The sequence below is a fragment of the Oncorhynchus tshawytscha genome, linkage group LG13 (assembly GCF_018296145.1).
Source record: "Oncorhynchus tshawytscha isolate Ot180627B linkage group LG13, Otsh_v2.0, whole genome shotgun sequence".
Taxonomy (NCBI): Eukaryota; Metazoa; Chordata; class Actinopteri; order Salmoniformes; family Salmonidae; genus Oncorhynchus; species Oncorhynchus tshawytscha.
The window spans coordinates 52,800,342-52,826,295 of NC_056441.1; the positions used below are offsets into that span (position 1 = coordinate 52,800,342).

A 25,954-nucleotide genomic window follows, 5' to 3' on the forward strand; every position below is an offset into this window, starting at 1 on the left:
ATGTTTCACGTGTTCCAGAAGGCATTCTGCCCCAACATGCATTTTGATTAAAAATGTTTACTTTCAAATGCCTCTACTGTAAAGTGGTGACGCACAATATACCCCTAGTTTCCTGAATGGAGCCACATTTAATTTCATTTATTTTAAATGTACTGTTGCCTTGACTTTACCTAACCACCTTTGCTCACATCTCATCTAAATGGGAGGCTGGATCATTGAGGCTGCCCTCATGCAACTCCATATCATCACACAATATATTTTACCATCTATGGGAAAGCAGTGCTTCTTTCTCTGGTAGCAAAGGGCAGACAGTGTACATACCTCCCTCCCAGCTGCGATCTGGCCTCCATAGGAAGAAAGCACAGGCTGCTCCCCCTCTGCTCCCAAGAGGAGCGGAATTTGGATTGAAGCAGGGTGGGTTTTTTTAGCCCATCGCTCATACCCCAGGTATCTCTCTCTCTAACTCTCTCTCTCTCTCTCTCTCTATCTATCTATCTATCTATCTATCTATATATATATATATATATATATATATATATTTTTTTTTTATATATCTTTCTCCCCCAGAGTGAAATGATTCATGCTCACCCCTGGCCCTGTGGTTAGGGTGGCTCATCATCTTTATAATATAGAGAAAATTGCTCTTTGGACAGTGGGGCCTGCAGCGAATGGGAGCCACCCCCCCCCTCCCTCTCCCCCCAAAACGGTGAAATAGCAATTAGGTTTCTCTCTCGTTGTCTCTCTCACCCTCTATCTATCGGATTGTGCATTTTGGGCGAGGGCAGGTGTGTGCAGTGGATTCGAAGTGCAAAGAATGCTGGGGAAAGAACTTGCCCCCTTTCTCTTTCTTTTTTTCTCTTGCTTGGTATGTTTTCTCTCTTATGTCACAGACATTCTCACTCCTTGTTTCCTCCTGAATTTGCTATTTTTTTGGGGGGTGGGGGATATGGTGCTGGCTTGGGCAAGGCAAGACTCAATTCAAAGACTGTCAGTTGCAAGTTGAGAAAGTGCTTAAGTGAAGCTCTCTCTCTCTCTCTTTTTCTCTCCCTTGAACTCAAACGGGATGAGCATCTTGGGGATTGTCAATTGTCCATCCAAGACTAATAACGTTTGGATTGCCTTGAAGTCAGCATATGTTGTTTTTTCCCTCAGGGAGAGGAAGAGAAGGAGGAGGGAATGGAGACTGGATCTTAACCTCCTCTACATTTTTGTGGAGAATGCTGTTTGGTTTTAATACAAACTCAAACATTTGTGTTGACCTCATTGTGTTTACCGTGTGGTTGGAATACACTGGTCGGACTGACTATTGTGTGTAGAGTGATTATTGCTTAGCTAAGATGTTAAGGGGAGCCAACGGGAAAGCGTTTCCATGTGGCTGCAGTTTTGCAGTGAGCCAATCGATCTGCATCCGCATCGACCGTTTTGTTTCTGCATTATGACTTCCCCCTTGAAGCCTTCACAATGGAGTGGCTGTTAAGGAGCACTGTCCATAACATAGTCATTCATTGCTTTAGCACAGCATTCAAGCTTTTTTTTAGCAGCCTACTAGGACCAATATACATCTAGTACCTGTAATTCAATATCTTCAGAAGAACCATGTGTCATACTGACAGTAAAAGGAGACATGGACATGTTGAAGTGTTATAGCTTGTGACAAATCCCTTCGTTGAACAAATAGCAGCTGCATCGTCTACAAGAAACACTTCAGTGCCAGCGACATGACAACCTGTCTTCTTTGCTGACTGGAGGGACTGCACACTGTATATTGGTTGGTTAGGGAGGAAAGGTTGAAGGTTGCAGCCATTTCTGGATCTTTTGTCTTCCTCTACCCTCCTCTCTGTTCTCCAGACGTAAGGTTGGCTTCGTGCCTGCTCTTGCCGGGATTGCTGGGCTATAACCAGATGACCATAACCACGGCACACGTTGGGTTCAGAGACAATCAGGGCCACGTCGTCAAGTTAATCAGGTGTCACTCCTTTGCAACCCCAGTGCCATGACTAAACCTGTTGCCATGACAATCTGAGCCCCGAAGGTCCATTTTAGCTAGACAGTTCAGTTAACTCCATCCTAATGCCTTAGTTGAGGAGAGGTCTGACACCGTGTGTGACCGCTGACCACCGACCGCGACCGGTGGCATCATCATGAGCAGACTTGCTGAAGTGATAAATGATGCTCTTTAGCTGCCTCAGACACATCTCAAATCAAATCAAATCAAATCAAATTTATTTACATAGCCCTTCGTACATCAGCTGATATCTCAAAGTGCTGTACAGAAACCCAGCCTAAAACCCCAAACAGCAAGCAATGCAGGTGTAGAAGCACGGTGGCTAGGAAAAACTCCCTAGAAAGGCCAAAACCTAGGAAGAAACCTAGAGAGGAACCAGGCTATGTGGGGTGGCCAGTCCTCTTCTGGCTGTGCCGGGGGGAAATTATAACAGAACATGGCCAAGATGTTCAAATGTTCATAAATGATCAGCATGTTCGAATAATAAGAAGGCAGAACAGTTGAAACTGGAGCAGCAGCACAGCCAGGTGGACTGGGGACAGCAAGGAGTCATCATGTCAGGTAATCCTGGGGCATGGTCCTAGGGCTCAGGTCCTCCGAGAGAGAGAAGGAGAGAATTAGAGAATGCACACTTAGATTCACACAGGACACCGAATAGGACAGGAGAAGTACTCCAGATATAACAAACTGACCCTAGCCCCCCGACACATAAACTACTGCAGCATAAATACTGGAGGCTGAGACAGGAGGGGTCAGGAGACACTGTGGACCCATCCGAGGACACCCCCGGACAGGGCCAAACAGGAAGGATATAACCCCACCCACTTTGCCAAAGCACAGCCCCCACACCACTAGAGGGATATCTTCAACCACCAACTTACCATCCTGAGACAGGGCCGCGTATAGCCCACAAAGATCTCCGCCATGGCACAACCCAAGGGGGGGGCGCCAACCCAGACAGGATGACCACATCAGTGAATCAACCCACTCAGGTGACGCACCCCTTCCAGGGACGGCATGAGAGAGCCCCAGTAAGCCAGTGACTCAGCCCCTGTAATAAGGTTAGAGGCAGAGAATCCCAGTGGAAAGAGGGGAACCGGCCAGGCAGAGACAGCAAGGGCGGTTCGTTGCTCCAGAGCCTTTCCGTTCACCTTCCCACTCCTGAGCCAGACTACACTCAATCATATGACCCACTGAAGAGATGAGTCTTCAGTAAAGACTTAAAGGTTGAGACCGAGTTTGCGTCTCTGACATGGGTAGGCAGACCGTTCCATAAAAATGGAGCTCTATAGGAGAAAGCCCTGCCTCCAGCTGTTTGCTTAGAAATTCTAGGGACAATTAGGAGGCCTGCGTCTTGTGACCGTAGCGTACGTGTAGGTATGTACGGCAGGACCAAATCAGAGAGATAGGTAGGACCAAGCCCATGTAATGCTTGCATCTAAAATGAGGAACACAGCAACGGTTCCACAGTGGGGTGACCAACCATTAAAGGAAACCCCAGGTGATGAATTGTGCGCAAATAGAGTGATGGCTGATTCCAAGCTCTCTGCTAATTTTGTTTGATTTACGCATTTGCGATATGGCCTTTGAGCCGACCTTGAAACCCCTTTGCCCTAAATGTCAGATGTGAAAAGATTTTAAAAAGAAGGAAGAGGGGAAGACTGTACAAGCGATAAGCCTGAGCGACCATTCTACTAAGATGTGCTTTGACCTTTCCAGCTATTAGCAATGTCGATGGGTTGTAAAGCACCAGAGTGCTAGGCTCGAATGCCGGCTGCTGTACTGCGAGATAGGAGCTGTGCAGGTGATGTTGGTAGTGCGATGGAGTGATTACATGAACTGTAGAAAAAAAAACAGAGGTACTGTCTTATGCTTGCCGTACCTGATCTGCTTGTGCAGCCAGACTCTGGCAGCCAGATGGAGCTGATTGGAGACAGTGCAGGGAGGCTGTTATTATAGTGGAAAGTTTTCATTTGATGTCCTGTCTTTATGACACGTCTAAGGGGCCAAACCTCAGGGTATGTCAGTGAGAGAGAGGGAGTGTTTTGTGTGTGTGTGTGTGTGTGTTTTACGTTTGTGTGTTCCTCGTCATGTTTCAATTCGATTCCCTGGCATCGTGTCTGATGCTGTCTCTGATTAAGGGGGATAACATAACTCACGAGTGTGACTAATGTATAACTCAGTAGATGCCTGTAGGGATGCACGTATGGCTAAACGAATACATATCCAGTCGATAGAGCAGAAAATCCTTCAATATTCATCAACGAATAGGTTTAATCAAGTGTTGCTTTGTTTGTTATGTATTAACAATATATTCATGTTCATTTGCCTGATTAGACAAACACTCCAAATGTTTTAGTTTCCCACGGAGGGAAATTCCTTCAAGGTGCAAAGCTTCTGATGCTGTAGTGATCAGTTCAGTTTTCCAGTTCAGGTTTCATGCAGCGAATCTCAGTGTGCATAGTGTTTAAACTATAGGGTTTGCATGGCACATATAAAACACGCTAATAGATACAGGCATGAATGAGCCCTCCTGAAGTCTGGTTGAAATTTATATTCTAGCCCTGAAGAGCCACAAGAAAAATGATGACGCAACGATGAGCTGCCAGAGATTTCAAATGAGCGCTTGATCTCACAGGCTTTCTAAAAATGCAACCATTACCCAAAACCCCTGTAGCAGTCCAAATGTCCCCAAAAAAAGCTCACACAATCCTCTGTGTTTGAAAATGGCCTTATTACAAAGCTCTATCCACACCTTTCATGTCATTGTCTCTTGTGAATATACACAGTTAGCTATCACAGTAAAAAAAATCATTTAAATCCGTTGGGATTTTTCATTTAAAATCAACAGAAATTGTTTATCATTTATCTCCCACACTGCTCAAGGCCACCGCATACTGATGAATGAAAAGCAATCTTCAGATTTTGGAATCTTCTCAACTCTGGTGGAAAATGTGTGTTTTTCTGTCACTTCTTAGATGTAATCACTCGTCTGTCGTTGTCAAGTTAATTACCTTTTATACGTAAATGTACCTGTAAAAGGGACAGTTTGTGTGTGCTTTTCTTTTCCTCATACGTGTTTTTTTTCTCCTTGTCACTCACAGGCGGATTGGCAGGTGGCCCGAGCTGAGCCAATGACAGGCGGCCAGGAGTCTTAACGGCGGGCAGACTTGAGTCCAGCCAACGTAGGGTGTCCACATAGAGTGGAGGCTACCCACACACACTCACACACGGATGAGAGCCCTGGCCGCCGGCTCGTGGACAACGCCAAGTGGCGGCTTCGCCTCCGCGTCTTTAAGGTACGCTGAATATCATGGCCTTGGTGGAGAATATCACACGGCTGTGTTCCGATTCCTTCCCTAGAATACTAGCTACTTAGAAATCATGGCCAAAACATTTCTTCATTCTAAGTGGTACGGTTGTATGCTAGTGTTGACATTGGAACATGCTGTAGCTAACTTCAAAACGGTCTGTGTGAGACATTGACCCCATGTCGAACAGCTGCTGCCGACTAACTTAGGAAATGTTGATGAAATAATGACTTGCTCTACCCTGATATCCCCTAATTGAATGTGTAAACATGATATGGGCTCCCGAGTGGCACAGCTTGTCTAAGGCACTGCATCTCAGTGCTAGAGGCGTCACTACAGACACCCTGGTTCGAATCCAGGCTATATCACAACCGGCCGTGATTGGGCGGCGCACAATTGGCCCAGCGTGTTCCGGTGTAAGGTTTTGCCGGGGTAGGCCGTCATTGTAAATAAGAATTTGTTCTCAACTGACTTGCCTAGTTAAATAAAGGGTAAACAAAAATAAAAAATGAAAATAAATACCACAGACGATTCTACCTGGAACCAACAAGGGTTTTATCTGGAACCAAAAAGTGTTCTCCTATGGGGACAGCCGAAGAACCCTTTTCAAACCCTTTTTTCTAACGGTGTAGCTTGATGTGGAAACCTCAAGGATACATAAAAAAAATATGAATTGCATTTAAATGGTTTCATATTTATACATTACCACCACTGTCTGTGCCAAATGAACAAACCAATGAATGAATGCTGTTGTCAATTCCATTGCACTACTGCATGTTGACTTCCAGTGCTCTGTCCTTGCTCTGCAGATTGTGTACCCTACACACTAACACTTGGGGAAAGTGGGGGGAAAAATCACATTAGAAAAGGTTCAAGAACAATGTCTCTTTGTAGAGCCTGAAATCGAATGACTCTGGGTGGGGACTTTATGATCAGATTCCAAGCTGTCGCTCTGCCTCTGCCATCTAACGTGACTCTAATCAATGTGAAGTGGGTGAGAGGAGCCTCTCTAAGGAGACACCAGGAACTCTCGCTGGGAGGGAAGCAGCCATGTAACCCCCTCGTCTACAGCCTTTCTGTCCCAACCATCCCTATAACTGTCCCGGCACTCACCAGCTGAGGTGAAGCTGCCTTTGGCATGCCCAGGGAGACTGGGATATGAGGAGTAAGGTTGGGAGTGCTCTCAGACACAGGCCCATAAAACATTTTGATATCAGTCTTATTCTCTAGACCATACTGTATACTCCAGTGACAGTAATCACGATTCAAGAGGAATTAAGGCACTATTGCTACCTAATATGAGGGATATATACTCTAATTAGGAGTTTTAAGTTCTGGTGCATGTATTTGTGAAAAATTATCTTCCAAATAAGCACCCACTTGTCACTGGCATGCTCCCCTAGACATAACTTCATCCTGCTAATGAGAGTGTTTACCTGGCAGTGTGTACAGTATAATACGAGAGGCTGTACCCAGAATGTGCATTAACCATCAATTACCGGGTGCCTTAATGCAGACACATCATGTAACAAGCAGCTAATAGCCTGTTTGTATTATTCTTCATTGAACTAGGTAAGTCAGTTAAGAACAAATTCTTATTTACAATGACGGCCTACCCTGGCCAAACCCTAACCTGGACAACGCTGGGCCAGTTGTGCGCCGCCCTATGGGACTCCCAATCACGGCTGGTTGTGATACAGCCTGGAATCTAGCCCGGGTCTGTAGTGATGCCTCTAGCACTGAGATGCAGTGCCTTAGACCGCTACGCCACTCGGGAGCCCAATGTCTGTGCCTTATGGTTCCTCCCGGAACAAAAGGGTTCTATCTTGAACCATATAGGGTTCTTCAAAGGGATCTAAATAGCACCTTTTTTAAGTGTAAGCAATCTTATTTGCCACCACTTAATTTTTCCTGAAGTTTCTTACAGTATAATACATTCTGCCTGCATTACCAATATGCCCTAAAGATAGATGTGAACCTGTTGTGACTGTCACTGCAGTATATATGAATCGTGAGCTATGTCCATATACTTTCCTGATTAAAATGTGCTTACAATCCTCTTTAAACACTCAAATACATAGGCACAGACATTTACCATGAATTTCAATGGAAAAATAGAAAATACAATCTCTGTACTCTATTTGATTAATACTCTAATGGGCACTGCAGCCTACATATCAAAAAAATCTATTAAAGGTTAAGAGCCATGAAATGTGTGAGCAGCAGGGTGGAATGATCATATTAAGGAATTATTTAGTCTAAAGGGCAAAGTAAATAGCAAGTGTTTGCTGACTCCACTGTAATAAAACAAAGAAGCAAAGCAACAACAAATGCACGGACATTGTTTAATCTATATGCTTACAGGCAAATCCACCGGTAGGCTAGGTGAAATAACATAGAAAGTGGTATTTGTATGTAGTTCTGAATAATATGACCATCTATATTCAATATTTGGCGCATCCCCTGAATCGAAGATGACACCGGATGTCCCTTCGGTCGACTGGGCAGCTGGCTGGCAAGGACGTGGTGTGAGGCCATGGTGGCAGACCAAGAGTACCACCGGGCAAGCGGGTCAGAAGGGCACCCCAGAGGTGCCAGCTGCAGCCAACCAGCCGGCCAGCAAGAGCCAGCAGAGTTCTCAGAGGGACGCCCTGCACAGTGGCCCAACGGTAATTAGGTGTTAGACACTCAGAGATAATCCCTGACAAATGTGTCCGGCTGGAATCATAATGAAGCCCAATGCACATCTCTTTTCTCCTCCACTGCCACACCAGCTGCTGTATATGGAAATGGGATGGTTGGGATGGTTTGAAATCCCCCTAATTTTCCATCAATTATCACTGCCCTTGATTTTCTATTCATTTATGCATAAAAGGGAACCAAGGTGTAGATGGAAGAGGCAGAATTATTTCTGAAGGTGGATATAAAACAGTGGATATCAATTAAGTGTCATTTGTGACTGGACACTCTGACAAGGCCTCTGAAGATGGCCACCGACCTCAACCAACAGCTGACCAAACGTCCATACTAGGCACTCAAAAATCAATGTTGGTGGTTCTTGGGTTTTTTGTTCAGTTAGTCTACCCACATTGTTTGGTAAACTAATATAAACCTGCATGTGTCAGGAGGGCTCTATTCCAAGAGCCTTCATTTCACTAAAATGGATTGTTCCAATTTAATCTTGGTGCTGACAGCTGCTCCACGATGCCCACACACCACTGGAGCAGAAGTGTTTTGGTTTCACTGCGCGGCCACACAAGTTTATTGGACAATATTTTTCTCATCCGTCTCCGATAATGGACTCACTCTGTTGGTTCATATTCACGCCTGTGTAATGTCTGGGGCCCCATCAGTGCTCATTGCAGTCTGGGGAGTGCTAAGGGGAAAAGGACCGGATGTAATAGTGACCGCTGGGAAACAAGGCTGGCTATTCAAGAGAACACAAGAAGCGGAGTGGGGCCAGTAGCCATTAGCCAATGTCCATGCAGCATTAAAAGCGGTAGTGTTATAACGCGTGTTGAGGATCATCATGAGCATGCTAATGTTTGATCACACCCTCTGCCCCCATCACATACAGTATGGATTCTCTGTGAATGATATGGAAAAAGGGGGTATCCCTCATGGTTTGCATAGGGTTGGTCATCTATTTAGTGTGAAGAATAAATTAAGTTTGCAATGGAATTTTCCCACCCAGAAGCGAACATGGAATCTCAATAAAGACAGGAATATATATTCATGTTTTATGGTGTGGGGGAGTTATGCAGTGTCATTTTTATGGGCCGAGGTAGAAATAAGTGTGAGGCTATTGAGAATTTCAATTGGATGGTGACGGTCTAATGGTGATGGTAAGAGGATATGTTATTGCAGAATAGAACTGTTAAGTGCTCGTAATCTGGACTCCGATGACATATACATGTGAATACACGTCAATGCACCAGTCTATCAATTTGTTTGTGAATTATCTTTGGCTTGAAAGAAGGAAAACTGTTATTTAGAAAAGGCAGATGTAACAAAAACCCTTTCAGTAGTCAAGCTTTTTGTCACGAGTCCGACCGAGGGTGTTTCCTTTTCCCGGGCGGGTGGCGCTCGGCGGTCGTCGTCACCGGCCTATTAGCTGCCACTGATTGTTTTTCCTCCCCCTCCTTGTATGTTTAGTGGTAGCACCTGTGTAGGGTTAATTAGTTTGTCTTTATTAGACAGCCGGCCCGTCTGGTTGTTGTGCGGGATTATTTCATTGTAACCTTCGGCTCTGTTGTGTTTGGAACGTTACTTTTGTGAGCACCCTGTGGTGTGTTAAGCGCTATTAAAAGACGCACAGCATTGAAATTCTGTTTCCTGCATTTGACTCCACACCCACGACACCCGGAGCATTACACTTTTAGGGTTTGAACAACTTCCCACTGCACATCGTACTATTTCATAGTATTTCATCTGTCTGGGATATGTTTAATCTCTGGTTCTTTTTCCACATTTCATTTGGGAGGACTTAGGGGTACTTGCTTAACCCAGTTACCATTGGGTTGAATTGTTCTTTGTTATAAAAATATGTGTAATATCTTTGTTCCTCAATGATTTGGTAAAGAAGCCAATGCTGACTTTTTCTCTTCACCCCCCACCCCTACTGTTTTTGCATGAATGTTACTTCAGAGACAAGATGAGCATCTTTGAAGGCTTTTCATGTATTGTCAGCCCATTTGATTTTTGTGTGTGTGCGTGTGTGTGTGTGTGTGTGTGTGTGTGCATGTGTAAGTGTGCATGTGTTTTAAAAGGAGCCCATTTGAAAAACCTTCCCTCTCCCTTCTATATATCTCTTCCTATGTCAGTACTGTAGTAAACCTGCATCCTTTATTACGGTTTACCTTTCCTACTTCATTCAAATCGTTACTTAGTTTACGCGCAACTCACTGGACACCTCGCACTTTAATTTACCCTCTGTATTTGTGAATAAAGAAAGATAAATTAAAGCAACGTCATATTTTTACCATAAAGCATAAGACTGAATTCGTGAATGTCAATTGGAAGAATTAGCAGTGACACACAAAATCTTCACCTTTTGAAGTAGGTGTGATTTGTAGTAATTATTTTTTTTAAACGAGCTAATTAATCACATTTGCGTTTGCAATTTTTTGGCCGAGAGTGTGTCAGCCCCAGGTAGGCTACACCCACCCACACACTCTAACACACACTGTTGCACACACACACACACACTGTAAAACACTGTCGCACACACACAAACACACGTGCCTGTACACCCCCCCCCACTCTCCTTGTACCCACTCATGTGATGCTCAGATAGGTCCTATGCGTCTCTGTCATCAGCCCTGCTCTAGCTGGGCGTATACAGTCTCAGGCTCCCAGACGTCGGCGCCATCTGTTGAGCTTGATTGCCCTGCTGGTGGGGGCATCCTCTGTCTTCCATCTTCCACATGCCAGGCCTGTGAGCCTGGGAGCTCTGATAGGACCCCCTCCTATCCCTCTATCCTCTCTCTCCGTCTTCCTCCTGTGACGTGTCAGTGTCACGGCAGACCGTAACGAGGTGTCAAAGCGCTAAGCGTGCCATGCCAACCACGTCCCTCACAGCCAGAGCTTCTGTCGGCTCGCCCTCTCTCTCTCTCTCTCACTCTCTCTGTTTCTCTCCCTTTCTCGCACTCTGTCCACCCCCCCTCCTCCTCTTTCTCTCTCTCATGTGCCACTCCCTGTCTCTAGCGTTCTATGATTATTGGAGTAGCTGACATATATGCCTCGTTTGTGTTTTGTTTTCGTGGACAGGATGTTCTTTTCATGTCCTCAATAGGTTTGTGGTTATTTTACTTCTGTAGCTTTTGTTTTGCGTGAACGTCCCTGTACTCTCGACCACATAAACGGCACCAGGCATTATGGTAACACCTTTTACACAATGCAAGAATGGAAAGCCCCCCCTTGTCAGGTTTTCTCAGAACTGAACAGAAGGTATTTGTGATAATGGAGCTAGGAAGAAGTGCTTGGTTATGAAAGGATAAAACTGGAAGACCAAACATTTCCCCCATCAGGGAGACAACGAGACCGCAGAGTTGTGGACAGGAGATGAAAAACCCAAGCCCTTTCTGAACAGAGAGAATGGAGAGAAACGGAGAGAATGAAGAGAACAGAGTGCTCTGGGTAGGAATGGAGAAAGAGAAACAAAAACATAGCAAACCTCTCCCCAAGTCAGGTGAAAGACAGAGATTCACTGTTTTCTTTTCCTTTGGCATGAGTCACTCAGGTATGGAGAAGAATTCAAAGTATTTGGAATAGTCTTTGTTTTGTTTCTATGAGCATTGATGGAATTTTAAATCAAAAGTTAGTTGTTGAGTGCTCTTTTATAGATACCGATGTGGGATTTCTGAGTGCCTAGCAATGAAGCTGCCCAAACTCCAACATTTTTTTTGCATTGTTGTTCAACCAACGTCAGCCTTTTTTATGTATTTGTTTCATAATAACTTCACACATACAGTAGTACTTTTTTTAATGAAGCTAGTAGGCCACATGCCACACCCACACAGACAATATGGTGTTGATTGAAAACATGGTGACTCTGTAGCAAGCATTTGGAATCGAAAACAGGGTGCAAATGTCAACATTTTTGCGGAACAAATGCATCTCTAAAAAAGAAAGCTTTCCAACATTTCAAATGATTTGAATAACACTTAAACTCTTATCTGCTTGTAGCCTTGAATTGCTGCTCGCAGCTCAACTTTCTCTGTTTTCCAGTATCAGTGTGGTGGCCTTGTCCATTGTGCAGCAGTTGCCACTATTAATGCAGTCCATTTGTTTATCTCTCTGAACCAGTATGTTCCTGACGACAACATTTGGAATGCTTGCAGAAATTTGCACATGAATAAAAACTCTACTATTTCATCTAGAATTTTAGATCCCATTTAGGTACATAAAAAAATATATATTTACAATTTATTTGATAAAATATTGAATTTGGCCTTTGCTGCTACAGCCAATAGAAACGCATTCAGAAAGACGGTTAAAAAAAAAGAAACCTAAGAAATAAGGTTTTTGAAGTGTCTGTCCTATATCTAGAAGGCACAAAACTATCTCCGCACAGCACTTCCATTCGTTTTTAGTATGGGTTACCTTCGAGTCCCATGACACTTGTGGGGGCTGTAGTGCAAAAGGGAGAACGCCATCGTGTCCGTGAGAAGTAGCATCTTTTCCTAGAGTGGTCCTATCTGGCCTGACAAACAACGCTGTGGCACTGCCACTTTCCACCACCGATGCGGAAGGGCGACATAGGCTGATGCAGGGGATTCCGACAGGCCACACCAAAAAAAACACACGTCACTGAAACTCGCTTAAACCGACAGATGGGCATTTTTTTGTATTGTGTTCATAAGATTGACGCACGGGTGTGTCGTTTAGACTCTTAAGGATTCTTTTAGCCCACATTTTTGTAGCGCTTGATTGATGACTGCTGACTGGAAAATGTCCTTGTAAATTCATTATCACAAGTATCATTACGACGCATTAAGTCTTAAGTAAGGACACCAAGTCTTAGCTGACATGTCAACATGCATAGTTCTGTTATTGGGCATACCTTAAAACCTACATTCTCGAGAATACAGGGACTTTAATGCAGAACAAAAGCTACAGAAGTAAAATAACCACAAACCTGGAACCAGTGGCATAACCATCACATTTCTGTGCACATATTCCATCCTACATAACTTTATCTTATACATATTTCTGTTTGGCTGTAGCAACACCGCCACAGAGAGTCAGCCACCCAGGACATCTATTACTTTTCACTCTCTTTCACTTGTTCTTTTCTCTTTTCAAACGGTTTCCAAGGCAATCTGTGAGTGAGGCTTTCACAGCAGCCGGGCCCATCTGTTTAAACACTCTGTGAAGCAGGCTAGGATTAGTCCCCCAATCCCGACCGTGTCCCCACTGAGGCAGGGCTGCTCAGACAGACACTGTACATGTCACCATCAAGCCAACATCCCTCTTCTCTTCTCTTCTCTTCTCTGCTCGTGCTGTGTCACAACAATGTCAGTCTAACCATCATGACCATCCCTCAGGCAATGTTATATAAAACTTGAAACTCTAAAACACCATTGTGTTCCAACAATGTCCCTCTGAGCTTTCCCTCTAGCTATCTCAAGCTATCTCACTTAGGCAGAGTGTGTTTCCTTCCACCCAACTCCTGAACTGTGTGTGTGTGTGTGTGTGTGTGTGTGTGTGTGTGTGTGTGTGTGTGTGTGTGTGTGTGTGTGTGTGTGTGTGTGTGTGTGTGTGTGTGTGTGTGTGTCCATGCATGCGTGCGTCAGTGAGGTCTAGCCCCTTTCACAGTCTGTTTAAGTCAAAATACATCACATGCCTCCCTCTCAAACGCCTGTTTCATAAATAATGTCCAATCATGTTGTTACACAATACACATTCAATTCATAATTGTTATATAATTACTGTTTTGTCTCCAAGCAGATGGCTCTATTCACTGTAGATTATACTATATTGCTCAGAGTGGGTTTTTTCTTTTACTATAAATATCCCAAACTGTTGAGGGGCTGCTTAAGGCCAGCCAAACAAAGTCAGTTAACTGATAGCCTACATCTGCAGAATGTTGGCTAATGGTGATTATAATCAGTCGATAAGAAGGGGCTCTCCTCGAGTCTATAATTTCTCCATTTAAAGCCTCACTTTCAGCCATGAAAAAGGGATGTGTGCTATGGACAGGCTTCAGCATCGGAAAAAAAAAGCTATCAATTTCGGACTGAAAATGGAGTCATAAGACCTGTCGAAACTCCACTAAAAGAGTTGTTTCCTCTGATCTCTGGTAAAATACATGAACCACTTTCCAAAGATCACAGAGCCAAGATGAACACTAAGAGAGAATTGATCCAGCTCAATTCTGGCATTTTTCACAGACACGCTCAGGGAAACACCTGCACAAGCAGGAATTGGATTAGGTTGATAAGAGGAAGATGTTTTCGGCATCTGCTGGCAGATGGAATAATATTGGTAGATTTCTCCCAATGCGCTAATACCTTTCACAGTTCCACACTACCCCCTGCCAGTAACAACCTTTGAGTCTCTCTCACTCTCTTTTTTTCCTCTCTCACTTCATCTATCTCACTGTCTCATGCTCTCTCTCGCCCTCTTTCTCTCTCTCTTTATCTCCATAGGGACAGTCTGGAGGGATTTTTTTGGGGGTCTTGGTAGATTCAACCTTCAGAACCTTCTGACTGGATGGAGGAAACGGTGTGTGACCTGTTGGGAGATGAGCTTGTTACCTTGTGTGCTACTTTGCCCCCTAGAGCCATCATAGTCCTTGCCAAATGTGCTGCTCATTGGAGATCACTAAAGGATCTCCAATCTGAGCCTCAACAAAGACCATTGTTCTCCTTTGAGCAAAATAAACTTTTTTTATTGAATTCCATTGTCCTCCTAGTGTTGCTGAATCTCCACTCTCCTTCAGTTTGCGCCTCAATTCATGCACCTTGGTTGGAAAGCGAGGTAGCAGCAGTGATCACTTCCCTAAAGACTATTGATCAGCCCATGTGTTGCATCGCCCACGGCTCTCAAGCCCACAGTACACTTTTAGCCACACTGGGGAGTAGGGAGTGTGGGATTTTTATTTTATGTTTGAAGTAATTTCTTTCATGATGACTTTGATTGGTTAGATGTTGAACAAAATGTTTGATCAACATATACTGAACAAAAATATGCATGTTTCATGATCTTAAATAAAAAAATCACAGAAATGTTCCATATGCACAAAAAGCTTATTTCTCTCAAATGTTGTGCAAAAATCTTTTGCATCCCTGTTAGTGAGTATTTCTCAATTGCCAAGTGAATCCGTCCACCTGACAGGTGTGGCATATCAATAAGCTGATTAAACAGCATGATCATTACACCATTACACCTCCTGCTGGGGACAATAAAAAGCCACTCTAAAATGTGCAGTTTTGTCACACAACACAATGTCACAGATGTCTAAAGTTGAGGGAGCATGCAATTGACATGCTGACTGCAGGAATGTCCACCAGAGATGTTGTCATGTTGCCTCCAACGTTGTTTTAGAGATTTTGGCAGTAAGTCCAACCGGCCTCACAACTGCAGACCACTTGTAACCACGCCAGCCCAGGACCTCCACATCCGGCTTCTTCACCTGCGGAAACATCTGAGACCAGCCACCCGGACAGCTGATGAAATTGAGGACTATTTCTGTCTGTAATAATGCCCTTTTGTGAGGGAAAACTCATTCTGATTGGCTGCGCCTGGCTCCCCAGTGGCTGGGTCTGGCTTCCAAGTGGGTGGGCCCTTCTAGGCCAGCCCATAGATTAGGACCTAATTTATTTATTTAAATTGACTGATTGTCTTATATGAACTCTAACTCAGTAAAATTGTTTATATTTGTTGTTCAGTATAGATTAATCATTAGAAATCGCAACTCTTTAGCCGTTAAATTGTTGGGTTTTTGGTATAGAACACAGATTTATCATATGGTAGAGTTTACCATTTTAATCTACAATCCAGTTGAATATAAAGTATGTTCATCTAGTGCACATATACAAGTGCACATATACAAATGTAGCACATAACTATGCCTAGGAAGTCAGTTACCTACTGTTTCCACCGTCTAAGTTTGTAGTTTGATCGAATTGACATGGATGGAGGATAGCGAGATTCCAGAGCATTCTGTCTCTCACAACATTGTAGTCCACTTTGTGAAGAATAGTATCTCCCGATGATTTACAACCTCAGACGAACTTGGCAAATCAATACAGATTCATCTTTCACCAACCGTTCCAGAAGTCACAGGGTTTTGACACAGCCAGTGGCTGTGTCAAAATCATGTCGAATCACGCAAACCCTTGATTGATGCTCGAAATGGCTCTTTTGAAGTGAGCAGTGACAGCGACCACTCTATATATTTTTTGTCCCTGGTACCTGTTCTTGCAAAGGGAGTAAACATCAATGTGTGGAATACTGGAACAATGTGAAACAGAATGCTATTAAATCAAATGGACTGACATTCTTGTCTTGAGGACTGAGGAGTTACATATAATGGTCTCCTTTTCTCCAGTCAATCTCTCCTTCAGTCGGAAATCGAGGCAGGTTCATTCCGAGGTGAATGTCATTATAACCACATTGACACCCTGCTGGCGGAGAAAATATAGTCCTCATTTGGAAAAATGGTAGCAGCGTTGATATTTTCCCATGTTGTGTAAGGACACATTTGTCATCGTTTGACAATTCAAATGCAATAGGTGTACTAGATTATTGTCTTTGTATAGATTTTTAGCTCTTGAATACGGTGGCTCTGAGTCTTCAGGGTATGTCCCGCAGGAATCAGGGGCCAAATCATTCAACTGGGATATTGGCTGGATTGACTGAAGTCTGGTTCTTTTGAGGAATTTAAGTAACCTTAATAGAATAAGTACTTAAGAAGCCAGCTACCCTTGAGGAACTTAACGGGCCGTCACTGCTCTCTGACAACGATATGCCTAATGTCTGCTCTTCAGCGTGAATGTCCTGTCATAGCTGTGAATGAAAAATGGAATGAGACATTAGTGATCCAATCAGTGCTATCACACAGGAGAGATTACCAAGAGGAATATTTAATGTCTCACGGCATATAGTGAGAGAACTGCCATATCAGACACAATAGAAAAACAAAAAAAGTGCAAGAAAACTCACCTGTCACTGAGTGCATCACACCAATTGTTTATGTCAGCTAAGGGCCAGTTGGACAATTAGTGAGTTATTGCAAGGTTTTCATTTTGAATTTCCCTCAACCATTTATTAAAATTGTAAAGTGTATATTGGATCAAATGAAAGGTTCCGCGCACGTTGCTTTTTGCCTTTGGGAAATCAAATTATTTAGAGTGTTTAGATGTTGCAAAGCAATCTTCTTTTTTTCTATTAAGTCAAAGAGATGAGCAGACAGTAGCTTTGGATGAGGAGAGCCGTCAAGGGATGTTTCCTTGCTTTCTGAAGCCCGACATGAGACGTTTTAGACTGGCTTACAGGCAGAAAGATCATCCCTTCTGCCTGGCACTACCAGGGAAACCATAGGGGACAAGGAATCAGCACAGTCCATCTGCCACTACAGCCGTCCTGCCAAGGCAACATGACACTCCAGCGCTCTCAGAGTTTTGGGTATGGGGCCATTTGTGTGTGTGTGTGTGTGTGTGTGTGTGTGTGTGAGTGCGTATGTATGTGCGGTCGCGTTTCATTTGCGCGTAATATCTACACATATAATCGTGCAAGTACTCAATGCCGGCAACCTTTGCTTTCACTGTACCTTCTAGCGGACTATTTCCACATCGATCCGCTCATCTCCCATATTGACGACAACAACAACAAAGGCCACATGGGAATTGGTCCCCTCCCCCCCACCTTCCTTTCTCATCCCCTCTCCTCCCTTACTGGTCCTGGGGTTGGCAGGGTTTAGGGTTCTTGCTGGGTGGCTGTAGTGTTTTTGGAGGGAGTGTGGATGAGGTACTCTTCAGATTGACAGCCGGTGGGTGAGCAGGGGGCCGGGCCACTCTCCGGGAGAGGCCAGTATCATCTCAGCCCGTCAGGCTTGATTTTCCCTTCATTGATCCACCTAGTTCTTTGCCACAGGGAAGTCTTAATGAGCAGTTTACCAAGACATTTGGTAAGTGGATGGGTGGGAGAGTGTCATTGTGTCAACTTGCATCATAGCAGGGGTTTGCGTTGTGATATTTTAATCATAACAAAATTGGAAAGATAAACGTTGACGTTGACGATAACCATGGTCAGCAATGAAACACAAAATGGCAAGAGACCCCCTCTTGAGATTGTGTTGGAGGATGTCATCTTTAGAGAACAGACACTCGAAATCCTGCCCTCGGCCCTGTCCTCATCTCTCTCTCACGTCTGTCAAGCGTATCTCTCGGGTTTAGCTCTGTGGCAAATCTGAGGGCTATAGACATGGATGAAGATGCAAGAGAAGAGTAAAGGCAAGAAGGACAGGGGAGAGTGAAGCAAGATGCAAGAAGAGAGAAAGAAGAGGAAAGTGTGTGAGAGACAAGTTGGCTTGTGGGAGATAAATTCAGAAAGCTGAAACCACTTATGCAATTATTCTCCTAACAGACACAGAGAGAGAGAGAGAGAGAGAGAGCAGAGGAGATTTCTGGAGTGTGTTTGAGCTTTGATCTGGGAGTTGGGAGATTTCTCCTGGGCTGAGAGGCGGGCAGCGGCCCGCGGTACAGGCCCTCTGTGTCGACGTCCTCTCGCGATGTGACTGTTTTTTTGCAAAGCCTCTTCGCCTCCTTCCCTCCGTTGTCTTATCACCCCTCACCACACCACTGCTGCGCTGCTGTTGTTGTCATTAGTGACACTATTTTCAGACTTGGGGTGGTGCCATGTGCATATTATCTCCACGTCGAGGAGACATGGAGGGTTTTAATATAATCATTACAATCACACAGACAAGAGACAGGGATGAGTCACTAGCCCAGCATCTGTCCAGGCAGAAGCTGTTCTGTGGATCCCAGGGAGATTTCTATGATGCTCTGTGCTATTTACCGGGCCACCTGCAAAGGTTACGTAACATGCCATTGGTGGTTGAATGTGTGTGTGTGTGTGTTAAACAAAACGAGGCAAAAACCATGACGTGGTACATCAAGTAGGCTATGAAAGCAGGTGAGGCGCCAAAGAAGATGTTCATCACTCAGGGTCAACAACTCTGCATTCATGACTGGTTAAGCTTGATGTTGTTGTCAAAAACAACAGCAGTTTTTATGTTTATTTTATTGTATTATTTATCTCTGTTTACATCATCTGTGCTGTTGGTAGGAGTTCCTGGCTGTGCTCCAGGAACACTGACAGAGCTCCAGTATGTCATTATTACAGCACAGTGTTCCCAGCCTGCCCAGATTCGATCGGGGCTGTCCCGACAGGGGCATAGATCCTTGTAATTACAGCCTTGTACCCTCCTCCTCCCACGTTCCTCCTCTATGGCACATCGCCTAATTTTAGGCCAGCATACCAGCCCAAACCCCCTGCCAACTTCACACGCAGAGACATTACTGTGCAAATCAGAGAGAAAACTCTATTGAGATATGCGGAATGTGCTCTTTGGGGAGCCCAGAAGATAAAAAATGTCACGTCTCATTTCCATAATTCAATTAATATCTTCTCTTATATTGTCCCCTCATTATTGGCATTACCATTCGAGGCAAAGCGTCGTTACACCATGGGGGATTTCCTCCACAAGATGAATGTGTGAACATTGTTCTGGCACGAAGAGATATGCCTGCCACTGAAGCAGCCTATCTGCTATGTATTTTATAATTAGCCTGGAGTGATAATTGACATCATCTGTCCAGAGGAGCGTGTCCAGGCTAGACTGATTCCCTTGTTCTATCTCACTAAAGTGTTCTCTATGGGCCCTGTCCCAGACATATTGAAGTCTGGATTTACTGCCACATTTTTTTCTGTGATTTGTAGTTCAGCTATCTACAGTGCATTCAGAAAGTATTCAGACTCCTTGACTTTTTACACATTTTGTTACGTTACAGCTTTATTCTAAAATGGTTTATATATTTGTCTCTCATCAATCTACACACAATACCCATAAAGACAAAGCAAAGACTGGTTTTTAGATTTTACCTTATTTACGTAAGTATTCCGACCCTTTGCTATGAGACTCGAAATTGAGCTCTGGTGCATCCTGTTTCCATTGATGGTCCTTGGGATGTTTCTACAACTTGATTGGAGCTCCCTTGTGGTAAATTCAATTGACTGGACATGATTTGTAAAGGCACACACCTGTCTATATAAGTCCCACAGTTGACAGTGCATGTCAGAGCAAAAACCAAGCCATGAGGTTGAAGGCATTGTCCGTAGAGCTCTGAGACAGGATTGTGTCAAGGCACAGATCTGGGGAAGGGTACCAAAAATGTCTGCAGCATTAAAGGTCCCCAAAAACACATTGGTCTCCATCATTCTTAAATGGAAAAACTACGGAACCACCAAGACTCTTCCTAGAGCTGGCTGCACGGCCAAACTGAGCAATCGGGAAAGAAGGACTAGGGAGGTGACCCAGAACCCGATGGTCACTCTGACAGAGCTCCAGAGTTCCTCTGTGGAGATGGGGGAACATTCCAGAAGGACAACCGTCTCTGCAGCACTCCACCAATCAAGCCTTTACGGTAGAGTGGACAGAGGTGTCACGCCCTGACCGTAGATTGCTTTGTATGTTTCTATTTTTTAGTTTGGTCAGGGTGAGATGTGGGCGGGTATTCTATGTTTTGTTCTATGTTTGTATTTCTATGTGTTTGGCCTGGTATGGTTCCCAATCAGAGGCAGCTGTCAATCATTGTCTCTGATTGAGAACCATACTTAGGTAGCCTGTTCCCACCTGGTGTTTGTGGGTAGTTGTTTTCTGTCTTTGTGTGTCTGCACCAGACAGAACTGTTTTGTTTGTTCCGCTTTTTTTGTTTTTCTGTTCTAGTGTTCAGTTTCTTGATTAAATTTACCATGAACATGTACCACGCTGCACCTTGATCCTCTTCACCTTCTTCCACCTACGACAACCGTTACAAGACGGAAGCCACTCCTCAGAAAAAGGCAAATGACACCACACCAGATTCTCTGGTCTGATGAAACCAAGATTGAACTCTTTGGCCTGAATGCCAAGCGTCACGTCTGGAGGAAACCTAGCACCATCCTTACGGTGAAGCATGGTGGTGGAAGCATCATGCTGTAGGGATGTTTTTCAGCGGCAGGGACTGGGAGATTAGTCAGGATCAAGGTAAAGATGAACGGAGCAAAGGACAGAGTGCTCCTTGATGAAATCCTGCTCCGGAGCGCTCAGGACCTCAGACTGGGTGAAGGTTCATCTTACAACAGGACAACGACCCTAAGCATACAGCCAAGATTAAACAGGAGTAGCTTTGGGACAAGTCTCTGAATGTTCTTGAGTGGCCCAGCCAGAACATCTCTGGAGAGACCTGAAAATAGCTATGCAGCGACGCTCCGCATCCAACCTGACAGAGCTTGAGAGGATCTGCAGAGAAGAATGTGAGAAACTCCCAAAATACAAGTGTGCCAAGCTTGTAGCATCATACCCAAGAAGACTTGAGGCTGTAATTGCTGCCAAAGGGGCTTCGACAAAGTATTGAGTAAAGGGTCTGAATACTTATGTATTGTTATATTTCAGTTTTTTATTTTGAATACATTTCTAGAAACCTGTTTTTGCATTTTCATTATGGGGTATTGTGTGTAGATTGATGAGGGGGAAAAACGTACATTTAATCAATTTTAGAATAAGGCTGTAACATAACAAAATGTGGAAAAAGTGAAGGGGTCTGAATACTTTCTGAATGCACTGTTCTTATAAAAAGTTCATCATGAAAGACAGTAAGAAGTTAGAAACTACTTACCATACATGTTACAAAGAATATCCGTCTGAGTTTCATTCATATAACTTTTTTAACAAGTTTTAATTACCATGGCTACTTTTTTAAAATATTGTTTGAGGCGATCAATAACATACTATAAATGATGCCGTCATTTTGTAATTGAAATAAAAGCACTCATTTTAGTTGAGTGAAATGTTTGTGTGACTTACCCAAATGTTCATTATTTCCGGCAACGTCTCGCTGATTTAAAACAGACAACTAGATAGGATTTGTCTCAATTTCTTCTTCCCCCTCCTTTCATTGTCATAATCTCTCGGAGCCTACTGAATGTGTCTGTGCTTTCTGGAGCTGTCACCATGCCTTGGGCAGACACATGTTTAATTTCCAACATTCAATTAAGTCCTGAAATTGTAGATAAGTCTCTGCCCCCAAACCCCCAAAATGAATAGGAATGGCAGGAGGCGGACAGGGTGTGTAGGGCCAGTCATCGGACAGAGGACTGATTATCCCTGCTCTCTCTCTCTCTCTCCATCGAACCAACCAGTTACTAGCTATAATTCTGCAGGAAGGCGGACATTATAGGCCGCTCCTCTTTCTCCGTTCGATAAATATTGAGCCATCTCCTTATGAAGGTGTCAACATGACATGCTTAACGAGCCTGTCGTGACTTTGAGTGCTTACAGACAGGGGGAGACAAACAAGCCAGTGTGTCTCATTGACAGGCGTGTAGTTTATGGTCCGATGCTGGGCTGGCTGCCTCCAATGCTCATCGCATACAGGCCAGACATCCTCATACTGAATACACAATTGACAAGTCAAAGTGACTGTCAGGACTCGTCAAGGGCATGTCGCTTGTAAAAAGTATCCGAGTCAATTGGCAATATAAAAAGGTTACGGTGGATACCTACAGACCAGAAGGTGAGAATGGGCGGTATATGAGCTTATACACTACTTGTTTGGAAATGGACTGCCGTGCTTGTGAAATATAATGGATGGTCTTAAAATATGAATAATGGTTCTCATCAGACGCATTATTTCACTGGCGAATGATCATCTTTATGTAGAGGAAGTAGAATGTTTCATAAAGGGGCTCTATACTGTAGAGAGCCCTCTTCAAGGCCCTGCAAAGAATGGCGCCCCTATCACAATGAAACCTTGCAAAGAATGGCGCCCCTATCACAATGAAACCTTGCAAAGAATGACGGCCCTATCACAATGAAACCTTGCAAAGAATGACGGCCCTATCATAAGGAAACTTTATGAAAGCTCAGTTTCAAATATCCGATAAAGTAGAGGAGAGATAAGTATAAGCTTGGAATTAAATAAATAACTAGCTATAGGGTAGTAGCATATTCACCCAAGGTTGTCTGTCGCTCATGTACTTTTTATAGTACCCGGTAATTTGGATGAATGAAGCTGGCTAATTCATTTAATGAGATGGTTCAGGGGAAAGAGGACAAAAGCCAAAGGACAATGACACACCACTTGGCCACGGCACGACTAAGTCTGCCTGAATGTGATGACATGATGGGAGCTGCCCTGCAGCCATTTTAAAGAGAAGCTGCGAGTTTCACACGTTGGATGGCACTCTGGGTCATCTGGGTCTCTCTCTGGCACAACCTCCCTGTCCCCAGAGAAGGCAGTACTTACAATATTACTCTGGAAGGCTAATCAAATCAGCCTTTTGCTGGGCAAGCCATTTTGAATGGGTCTAAAAAATGTATTTTATTACCATTTTCTCGCCGCATATTGGGGCGTTATATTGGAAGTCATCTGTGCTCAGCTTAATGGACTGGGGATGGAATTGAAATTGCAGACACTGGAAGGTCTGGAGGTTCTGAACGTGGCATTTTCAACTAAAAGAAATCCTCTTCTTAGCCGTTGAACACTTTTTAGTGAGTCAGCAAAAAACTGTTAGGCGTCCCAAAATGGATTCAAGGCATCACAGGGCTGGGTAATTACCCAGCTGCCTGAGGGCTTGCACAACACACACGCAACACCTGTCTAGCCAGAAAAGGTTTGCTGCAGGATAGACCTCTAGCCTTGACACTGCACTGTACTGCTCTGTGCCGTATGTTCATCAGCTAGCTATCTTTAGCCGACCGTATGCCTGACAACACTGTATAAGACATACAGTGCCCTTAAAAAGTATTCATACCGCTTGACTACATTTTGTTTTATTACAGCCTGGATTAAAACAAATAATTACATTGAGATGTTTTGTCACTGGCCTACACACAATAACCCATAATGTCAAAGTGGAATTTTGTTTTGTTTTACATTTTTTACAAATGTATTAAACTTGTAAAGCTGAAATGTCTGGAGTCAATAATTATTCAACCCCTTTGTTATGGGATAAGTTCAGGAGTACAAATGTGCTTAACAAGTCACATAATAAGTTGCATGGACTCACTCTGTGTGCAATAATAGTGTTTCACATGATTTTTGAATGACTACACAGATTCAACCACAAAGACAAGGGAGATTTTCCAATTCCTCTCAAAGAAGGGCACCTATTGGTAGATGGGTTTAAAAAAGGAGACATTGAATATCCCTTTGAGCATGGTGAAGTTATTAATTACACTTTGTATCAATACACCCAGTACCTACAAAGATACAGACGTCCTTTCCAACTCAGTTGCCGGAGAGGAAGGAAACCTCTCATGGATTTCACCATGACGTCAATGGTGACTTTAAAACAGTTAGAGTTTAGTGGCTGTGATAGGAGAAAACTGAGGATGTCCTGAATACAAAGTGTTATGTTTGGGCAAATCCAATTCAACACATTACTGAGTATCACTCTCCATATTTTCAAGCATAGTAGTGGCTGCATCATGTTATGGGTATACTTCTAATCGTTAAGAACTGGGGAGTTTTTGGGGATGAAAAATAAACATTATGGAGCTAAGCACAGGCAAACAAATTTAGGAAAACCTGTTTCAGTCTGCTTTTCATGCACTGGAAGATTAATTCACCTTTTAGCAGGACAATAACCAAAAACATGAGGCCAAATCTACACTAGAGTTGCTTACCATGAAGACAGTGAATGTTCCTGAGTGGCTGAGATATCGTTTTTACTTAAATCTGCTTGAGAAACTATGGCAAGGCATGAAATGGTTGTCTAGCAATGATCAACAACCAATTTGACAGAATTTTGAAAATAATAATGGGCAAATGTTGCACAATCCAGGTGTGGAAAGCTCTTAGAGACTTATCCAGAAAGACTCACAGCTGTAATCACTGCCAAAGGTGATTCTAACATGTATTGACTAACACTTTGAGTATTTTTTCTAAATTGTTGACAATTAAATCCATTGTAATCCTACTTTGCAAGGCAACAAATGTGGAAAAAGTCCAGGGGTGTGAATACATTCTGAAAGCACTGTATCACTGTGATTGTCAAATTAATCCGATTCAGTACGTTTGAAGTTGACGTGACTGGCCGTAGAATGCGCTCACATACATCAAGTTGAAATTTGGGGATGGGCTTTGCATAACAAATGAGCTATTAAAGGTCCCACTCTTTTTTGTTATCCCATCAATCAAAGATACACCGTTGTCTAAGCAGTATGTTTAGTACAGAATCCAAGTTTGGAATGCAGCCCATGTAGTGCGGCATACCTGATTGGGACATACAGTATTGTGTTCTGGACGTGTGCGTGAGTGCGGGGGAAGACGAAACAAGGCGCTGTACCAGGCTGTGTGGCACCTGTCAGCAACGTGGGCCTCCTGCAGCAGCGCCAGCCTGCCTCGCCAAGGTCAAAGCCTCCGCGTCATGCTGTTGTTTGTTCCGCATCCATATGTTCCTCTACCTACACGCTGTCATGTGTCGAGAAACACGCCCCGCTGGACATTTTTTTGTTATACTACCGCTAACACTTCCGCACATCCTCCGGATGTAGCGCAGCGTACTTTACACACAGTAGCAACTGTACCGCCGGGGAGTTTTCCCACCTGCAAGCCACTCTGTGCTTTATAGCTGCCAAGCTTCTCCCTGGGTGGCGGATGATAAATAGAAGTGATTCTCTGAGAATCTACGGCAAATTTGGAGGGCCACTTCTGGCGGATAATGCGTTAGGGAGATCCCTGCCGCTGCCTTGCCTGCCGGGGAGAAACCCCTCTGGCATCGACTCTTCACTTATCCCAGATGAGGTCCTAGTGTACTAGGAAAAGATTTGCCAATCTCAAGTGTCTCCATCACTATCGTATTTCTATCATCTCCATGATCCAGAATCAAGGGAGCGTAGAGTCTCTCTAGTACTGTCCAGGGG

General features: G+C 43.9%; 1 protein-coding gene across 1 annotated transcript in view; it reads left to right on the forward strand.

The window, feature by feature from the left end:
- Nucleotides 1-25,954, forward strand: part of LOC112265109 (leucine-rich repeat and fibronectin type III domain-containing protein 1-like protein) — a 141,776-nt gene that overhangs the window by 75,278 nt on the left and 40,544 nt on the right. The window contains exon 2 of the mRNA XM_024442155.2: nucleotides 5,110-5,304. Coding sequence (XP_024297923.1) covers nucleotides 5,240-5,304 — 65 coding nt within the window. The 5' untranslated portion in view covers nucleotides 5,110-5,239. The remainder of the gene's footprint in view (nucleotides 1-5,109; nucleotides 5,305-25,954) is intronic.